Source organism: Geospiza fortis, unplaced genomic scaffold, assembly GCF_000277835.1.
Source record: "Geospiza fortis unplaced genomic scaffold, GeoFor_1.0 scaffold425, whole genome shotgun sequence".
Lineage (NCBI taxonomy): Eukaryota > Metazoa > Chordata > Aves > Passeriformes > Thraupidae > Geospiza > Geospiza fortis.
Genome location: NW_005054387.1, coordinates 846,056 through 854,159, shown reverse-complemented (window position 1 = coordinate 854,159; position 8,104 = coordinate 846,056). Strand labels below are relative to the sequence as shown.

At 55.1% G+C, this 8,104-nt stretch overlaps 1 protein-coding gene across 1 annotated transcript in view; it reads right to left on the bottom strand.

The window, feature by feature from the left end:
- Positions 1-8,104, bottom strand: part of SSC4D (scavenger receptor cysteine rich family member with 4 domains) — a 12,992-nt gene that overhangs the window by 3,603 nt on the left and 1,285 nt on the right. Inside the window, exons 3-8 of the mRNA XM_031060603.1 lie at positions 5,268-5,303; positions 3,388-3,692; positions 2,398-2,470; positions 1,809-2,123; positions 1,025-1,105; positions 706-783 (exon numbers count right to left, since the gene is read on the bottom strand). Of these exons, the coding sequence (XP_030916463.1) occupies positions 706-783; positions 1,025-1,105; positions 1,809-2,123; positions 2,398-2,470; positions 3,388-3,692; positions 5,268-5,303 (888 nt within the window). The remainder of the gene's footprint in view (positions 1-705; positions 784-1,024; positions 1,106-1,808; positions 2,124-2,397; positions 2,471-3,387; positions 3,693-5,267; positions 5,304-8,104) is intronic.

Genomic DNA, 8,104 nt, shown 5'->3' with positions numbered 1-8,104 from the left:
GTTCGCCAGCCGCAAGCCGCCACCTGCGGGCCACGACCCGGGGGGACCAGGGCTCCGCAGGGTGTCCCCTGCTCACCCTCCAAAGGTATGGGGTGAGCCCTGGGTTTTTGGGGTAACCCCTGGGGGTCAGGGTGCAACACCCTGGGGGTGTGGGGCAAACCCCAGTGGGCATGGGGTGAGTCTCAGGGGTATGGGGTGACCCCTGGGGACACAGGTACACCCCCCCCGGGGATGTGGGGCAAACCCCTGGGGATGTGGGGTGAGCCCCGGTTTTTGGGGTAAGCCCTGGGGATGTGGGTGCAGCCCCCTGGGGATGTGGGGCAAACCCCTGTGGGCATGGGGTGAGTCTCTGGGGTATGGGATAACATCTGGAGAGCTCAGGGTGACCATGGGGATGTCAGCTGAGCCCCTGGGCACCCAGGGTGAGTCCTGGTGGTGTGGGGTGACACTGGGTACATGGGGTGATTCCCAAGCAGCACTGTGAGCATGAAGCAATCCCTGGAGATGTGGGATGAACCCTTGGGTGGGTGTCACGGGGTGAGCACCCTGTGGGCATGGAGTAAACCTTGGGGATGTGAGATAACTCCTGGGGCATGGATTGAGCACTTGGAACATGGGGTGACCTTTGGGGACATGGAAGGAGCCCTGGGGATGTGGAGTGACTCCCCCAGGGATGTGGAGCCCCAGCAGCAGCTGCACACTTACTTTCCTGCTCAATGGTCAGGAGCGTGGTGGTGACCACCTCGGTGGCCTGGGAGGGCTGGTCCCTGCTGTCTGTCACTGCTGAGACAAATGTGGGGACATGTGGGCATTGAGGGGTCCTGACCCAGCACCCACTGTCCCCGTTCCAGTTGGTGCCAGTGACCCCCAGCACCATGGCTGCCCCCTGCCATGGGCAGTGTCACCCCTTGAGCATCACCCAGGCATGGCAGAACCCCAGGGTGGCCAGGCTGGGTCACAAGAGGACACAGAGGGCACAGAGGACACAGCTTCACCCCCAGATGAGTGACTGCCAACCTCCTACCTGTGGCCGTGGCTGTGAGGGTCTCCTCGGAGTCCAGGGCCAGCGAGGTGGTGAATGATGTGATGGTGGATGTGTCCAGTCCTGTGGTGACACAGAGGGACAGAGGTGACACCTGGGAGATTTATCATCAGGATTCATTGCCATTTATGCTTCATTATCCCCTGCCCCTCTGAGAAAGGTCTGGGTGTGGTGGTGCTATTGAGGAGGTGCCAGAGGGGATGGGGATGTTTAGGCAGGAAAGGACCAGCCTGAAAAAATTGTCCCTTTTGTCCTACATCATCCCCTTTGTCCATTAACAGTGAGAAGGGGAAAGCACTGGCACTCACTGCTCCCGTCATTAGCCATGATAATGAGGGAATTCAGGGGGATTATTAAGACTATAAACAGTAATCAGTGAAGGATGGCAGGAATACATCATTTCAGGAGGGGAAGGGGAGGCAGGCCGGGCCTGGCACTGTGCCCAGCCCCTGCCAGCCTGTCCCTCCTTCCGGACACGGGCAGCTCATTTGCAGCCAGCAGAGCAAGGAAATGGCAGAGGGAAGGGGCAGGATAGCAGGTGCATTTCCCCTGCAAATCACCACCCTGGCCGTGCTCTGGGCTCTTGGTGTGGGGTTGCCATTCTGGAATACCACAATGAGGGTGGATGAGGAACAAGGATTCTCCCACAGCACAGAGCCCTGCCCAGCCTTGAGCATCTCAGCATTTCCGTGAGGCCATTTCTGCTTGGAGAACAGGCTGTCCCCTGGGTTTTTCCCCACCCTGAGGGCTGTGCCCTGCCTGGTACCTGCACAGATGACCCCGGCATCCTCGTGGTGGCCGCAGTTGTGGATGCCCCAGCCCAGGCTGTAGCAGGCGGACAGGAAGGGCTCGCTGCCGTCGCAGTTGACGTTGTCCAGGAGGATCCGTCCTGTTCCATAGCCGAAATAGGCATTGCTCTTGTAATCCAGGGCTTGCCCACAGCCCAGCTGCTTGCAGACCACGCTGGCATCGCTCAGGCCCCAGTCATCATCGCACACGGTGCCCCAGCTGCCGCGGTAGAAGATCTCCACGCGGCCCTGGCAGGTGTCGGGGCCGCTCACCAGGCGGATGCTGCCGTCACCTGGAGGTGGCAGCGCGCGAGGTGAGAGGGATGCGGTGTCCCCGAATGTGGCACAACGCTGCCACCGTGCCCGCGATGGCAAAGGAAATGAGTGAGAAAGAGAGGGGAAGGGATGAAGCTTTAGAGCAATGGGGCTCGGGAAGCTTGGGAATTTCTGGGATCTGGCCAGCACAATGATGGGGTTTGGGGGTCTGCAGCTCAGAGAGGCTTCAAGAGGGACAGCAGGTGACACTGCCCTCAGGCAGGATGTCCCCCTGCAGGCTGAGCAGCTTACTTTCCCCGTCCTGTACCGAGGCTGTGAGGGTCCTGGTGGTCGGTCCTTCGCTGACTTGCGTGGGTGAGAACTCTGCAAAGGGAAGAGGAGAGGTGGCACCTGCTGCTGCTGCTCCACCTGGGAGATGGAGAGATCCCTCCCACCCCACTGCTCCAGGAGGGTCTGCACCAAACCAGCCCCAGCTGAAAATAGAGGGGTTTGCAGCTGCACCAGAACTCTCTGCCAATGCCTCCAGCCTCTCTTCTGCCCTCAGACCCAGCTCCCCTCCTCCTTTCCCTCTCCTCTCCAACAATGCCATGATTTAGTTCCCTGCTCAATCCACAACCTCTGTTCTCTGGTTGCTGTCGGTACAACCTACCACCAACCCAGCATCCCTGCCTTTCCATCCCTCCTTTTCCAAGCCCTGCTTCTGCAGGACGTGGGGATTCACAGAACAGCTGCTCCAGGTCTGCAGAGCCTCCCTTTCACAGCTCACTGGTGCCTGGCTGATGAGCAAACCTTGCACAGCGAGGGAGGAACGTGTGTGGGGTACATAAAGGTCCTCACAGAGCCGTTCCACTTTCACTTGCCAAGTTCAAACACTTTTCCACTGCTTTTCTCACCTTTAGGAACATCTCCTACTGAAAAGCTCAGCAGTTTAAAGAAACACAAGTCAAAAGGGGAAAGAGCAGTTGGGCAGCCACTGACTCAGAGACAGGAGCGTTGGTGGGCATGTGCTCCTTCCCCAGGGATTGTGGTGGAGAGGGCACAAAGTCCCTGATCTGGGAGTGACAAGGAACACAAAGCAGGCTGGTCACCTTATGGAGCACCAGCCTGTGGAGCTGGGAGGTGACCTGGATTGAGGAGAGGGGTGAGAGGAGAGGGCAACAGATGTTTGGCTGATCCGGGTCAAGCTCTGAGATAAGACCCTTGGGCCCTGCAGCCCCCAAGTCTTGCCCTCCACAGTAACCCCGTGCTCTCCTTGCCCTCAAGGAACCCCCCCTCATGCCCATGGCACCCCCCAGCCACATCCTCATAGTGGTAGCAGTTGTGGATGCCCCAGCCGTGGCTCCAGCACTCGCTCAGGGCAGCCTCCGAGCCTTTGCAGTCCACGTTGTCCAGGAAGATGGGCCCGGTGCCCTGGCCGAAGGTCATGGCAGCTGGCAGGGTGATGGCATGGCCACAGCCCAGCTGGCGACACACCACGTTGGCATCCACCACGTCCCAGTCGTCGTCACACACGGTGCCCCAGGAGCCGTTGTAGAGGATCTCCAGGCGGCCCTGGCAGCGGCTGGGCCCGTTGGAGAGCCGGATCTCTGGGAGGAGGGCACAGAGAGCTCCCTCAGCAGGCCATGGGGAGCAGATCTACACCAAACTCCTCAGAGAAAATCATGAGGGTCTCCAGGCGGCCCTGGCAAGCCCTGGCAGCGGCTGGGCCCATTGGAGAGCCGGATCTCTGAGGGGAGGACACAGAGACCTCCCTCAGCAGGCCATGGGCAGCAAATCTACACCAAACTCCTTAGAGAAAATCATGAGATCTCCAGGCGGTCCTGGCAGTGGCTGGGACCATTGGAGAGTCAGATCTCTGAGGGGAGGACACAGAGAGCTCCCTCAGTGAGCCATGGGCAGCAAATCTACACCAAACTCCTTAGAGAAAATCATGAGGATCTCCAGGCGGCCCTGGCAGCGGCTGGGCCCATTGGAGAGCCGGATCTCTGGGAGGAGGGCAACACAGAGCTCCCTCAGCAGGCAGCCTCCTCATGGGGAGCAAATCTACACCAAACTCCTGCTCCTTAGAGAAAATCTCTAAGGAAAATCTCTACATCAGTCTCCTGCTCCTTCTCTGTAGCACAAGGTTGTTACCATCTTATTGCAGGGGTTCCATGCTGTCGTCTCCTTATCACAAAAGTTTCACACCTTGGTGTTTCTCCTCAGAGCTCTGACTCTTTCTTCTTCACAAAGCAGCCGACTGACTCCAGTTCCCTTCTCAACCACCCACCCCACTCTTTTATTCCACTCTTCTTCTCACTGGTCACAGCTGTGGCCTGTTCAAGTCAGGCCTGCTCCTAATCTTTGATAATTGGCCCAGCTGCAACTCCTTAGGGGAAAGATTACTTTCTGCACTATCTTTATTTTCTTCTATTCTATCCCCCTACACAAGGTTTGGTGCTGCCCTGCTGGTGGGACACGGGCTCCCCTCCATCTGCTGGCAGCAGTGGCTGTGGAGATACAGCACGTCTCAGCCCAGGAATGAGATCCACCATCACCAAGGCCACGCTGGATGGGGCTTTGGACAGCCTGGCCTCATGGAAGCTGTTCCTGCCCATGCCAGGGTAGAGTGAGATGGTTTTTAAGGTCCCTTCCAACCCAAACCATTCTGTGGCTCTGTGGTGCTCCCATCATCTCCCTTCTGCTAATGGGCGCAAACCCAAGGGTGAAGGGAAAAGCAGACATGTGGCACCACGTGTTGACTTGGTGACAAGTGACAAGATGCAATTAGTAAATTCTTATTAGCCTCAGTGAATGCATCCAGAGCTGGTGGGATGGATGGAGATGATCTCTCAGGCTACTGGTGATGGGGAGCAGGCATGGAAGTGCCCAGGGTCCACCACATCAAGGGAATGATTTACTTGTGTGTGGTGCATGGCACAGGGACAGGGACTCAGCAGGAGGTGGAAAAATTCTCCTCTCAGGCTAATTAGCGGAATAGGGATAATAAAGAACCTTTATTTTCTTTCTGTAAAAGAAGTTTAGCTTCTTCTTGCTGCTTTTCATTCCAAACCAATATATCTCCTTTTTTAAATTCCCCAAATCCCATCTTTTTCCTAAAAAGTGCATTTTTCAACTACAAAACTTCCTGGAGAAAAGTGACTTTCAGAGAAGAGTCTCACCTGGGAATGGCAACATCTCGGGCTCAGAGGTGGTGCCTGCAAGGGAGAAGAGGAAGGATCAGATCTCAGAAAGGAGGAGGTGCAGCTTGGAGAGTTGATGGCAGCAGGGATGGGATGGGATGGGATGGGGACTGGCAAGACCCAGCAGCCCTTGGCTCCTTCCCTTTCCTGCAAAGTCTTGGAGTTTGTAGGGGAAAAAAATGAACAAACTTCCCCAGGGCATCACTTCATCTACTTCATAGGTGGGGAAACTGAGGCAGCACATGAGTGACTGTGACTCTGGCGGGATGTGAAGCACAAGGTGACATGTGTGACCCTAATGGGCCCAATGGCTAGCAGAAGCCACTCCTTTCTTGGGCCAGGTCTTGGGGACCTTTTTGTCCATCCCTGGCCCCATTGCTGCCTTGCTGTGGGCCCTGGGCAGCTCCTGCATCTTCCTGCCCCATCACCCCCATGGAAAACTTGTTTGGTGAGATGGGAACAAGGAAAATCAACCCTGCCCAGCTTGAGAAACCCACTGGAGATCTCCTGATGGAAGATGCTGCACCCTGGGTGCATTTTCATTGGTGTTTTTCTTTTATTTCCCCAACAAAATCCACTTTTTGGAAGCTCCATAATTACATGCAAGTACCAACACACCCTCTGATGGGGAGCAGCCACCTTAGGGGGTGAACCTCATCCAGAGGGAGGGAAACCTCATCCAGAGGGAGGTGAACACTGGAAGGATGCAGGATATGTCCTCAACTATGGACCTTCCTCCCACTGCTGGGCATTATTTGGGCACAAAATCCCTCTCAACCCCAGTGCTGAGTGATGTGGGATCCTCCCTGGAATGGATCATGGAGAGCTCCAGCTTTTCCAGGAGGTCACAGCACCAGGATCATGATGCCCTGGGGGATGGTGGATAGGCATGAGCAGCTGGACCTCAGTGGATATCCCAGTCCACAAGCATTTGTCTGATGCTGGAGCCCAGCACAGATCTCCTCGGGCATCTGAGGTGTCCTGGGCTTGAGGGTCTGGCTGCACAACCCTCGCCCATGGCTGACACCTTCCAAAATCCTTCCAAACCTAGTGGATGGGTGTCGCAGACATCTTTTATGGAAAATCTTTTCTTTAAGATTTCTTTCCTCCTGAGAAGCTGAGAGGCCTCAGGAACAAAATGTAAACAATGGTTATCTGCTGCTGTGGAATGCAACAGGTGGATCTGTGATTGACCCATGTTGGATGTTTCTAATTAATGGCCAATCACAGCCCAGCTGGCTCAGACAGAGAGCCCGAGCCACAAACCTTTATCATTCTTTCCTATTCTATTCTTAGCTAGCCTTCTGATGAAACCTTTTCTTATATTCTTTTAGTATAGTTTTAATGTAATATATATAATAAAATAATAAATGAAGCCTTCTGAAACATGGAGTCAGATCCTCATCTCTTCCCTCACCCAAGAACTCCTGTGAACACAGGAGTCACAGATGGGGGGGTTTGGAAGGAGATAAATTTTAAGGCCTCTTCCAACCCAACCCATTCCATGATTCTGTGATGCCTCCATGCTAATTACAGCACCCGAGGGCTGATCAACACCTCTGGTGCCTCTGTGGCCTCTTTTCCTCCCACTACCTCAGCCCAGCCCTGTCCTGCCTCACCCTCAGCCCACCAGCAGTGGCGTGGAGGTCAGTCCCAGCTGCTCTGGGGTGGATGTCACCACTGTGAGAAGCAGGGTGAGCCTGGGGGGACAGTGGAGAAAATGAGCCCACCTCCCTTTTCCTTGCCAGGATGTTGCCTGGGAGACCGTGAAGTCAGCCACAAATCAAGGCTGTCAAAGAAAGACCTGGAAGCCCCAGGAGGAAGGAGAATAAGGCAAATGTCTTGCTGTATCCATGACTTAGCAGGGATGCTGGGGTGAACATCAGCAGCCAGGGAGCTCCAGCGTGGTCAGTGCTCCTGCCCTGCCCAGCTGGAGCAGGCATGGAAAGGGATGCTGTGATTCCAGCAAGGATTGGGGATTAAACAGGTGAGACCACGGCAGCAGAGAGGTTCTGCAGGAGAGGACAGGGAAGGATAGAGCAGCCCCGAGGGCTGGACAACAGGGTAGAGGTAATTCAGCTCACCCCTGCACCAAAAGTGGGGAGATGTGTGGGTTTCTAGGAAGAGTGTTTGATCCTGGCTTGTATTGATTTTTAACACCTAGTCCACTCCAGTGCCAAAAAAACAGTGGATAAAAAGGACATTGATAAATATTCATCTCCCTTTGAGTCAAAATCAAAGCTCTGAAATATTCATTTAAGAGCATCCTCCAGCAAAGTCAGGAGAGATCTGAAAAGAATATGCCTGGTGTGTCTACAATAATAAGGAACTGTCTTTTTGAGGAGAGATAGATCCCTCCATGTTTCTGTGATCCAGCTTCACGAAGCCAAAGAAAAAGGGAAACTGCTCGAGTAAACAAAACCACCAAACGGGAGGACAAATGGCCCTTCGTTAGCGACTAATCTGTGCCCATTAAGGAGGAGAACCAGGAGAGCCAGGCGGTGCAGGGGGCAGGGACAGAGCCACCAGGGTCCTCACACCCACCAGGGCCCCCCTACCCAGAGTGTGAGTGCGGATGCTGCCACAGCATCCTCAGGGGGAAGGGAAGCAGCAGCAGAGGGGGTGGGAAGGTAAAACCTGATTTAACTCAGTTAGGATGTCTGAGTACATCTGAATTCCCGGTTTTCCCGCTGGCTGTGCCTTGGTGGGTTTGTTGAGGTAGGAATTGTTCCCCACACCAGGCTGTAATGATACGGATAGAGTCACACTGGGATCACCTCGCTGCCACAGCACTGGTGTGGATGCACCTTCCAGAG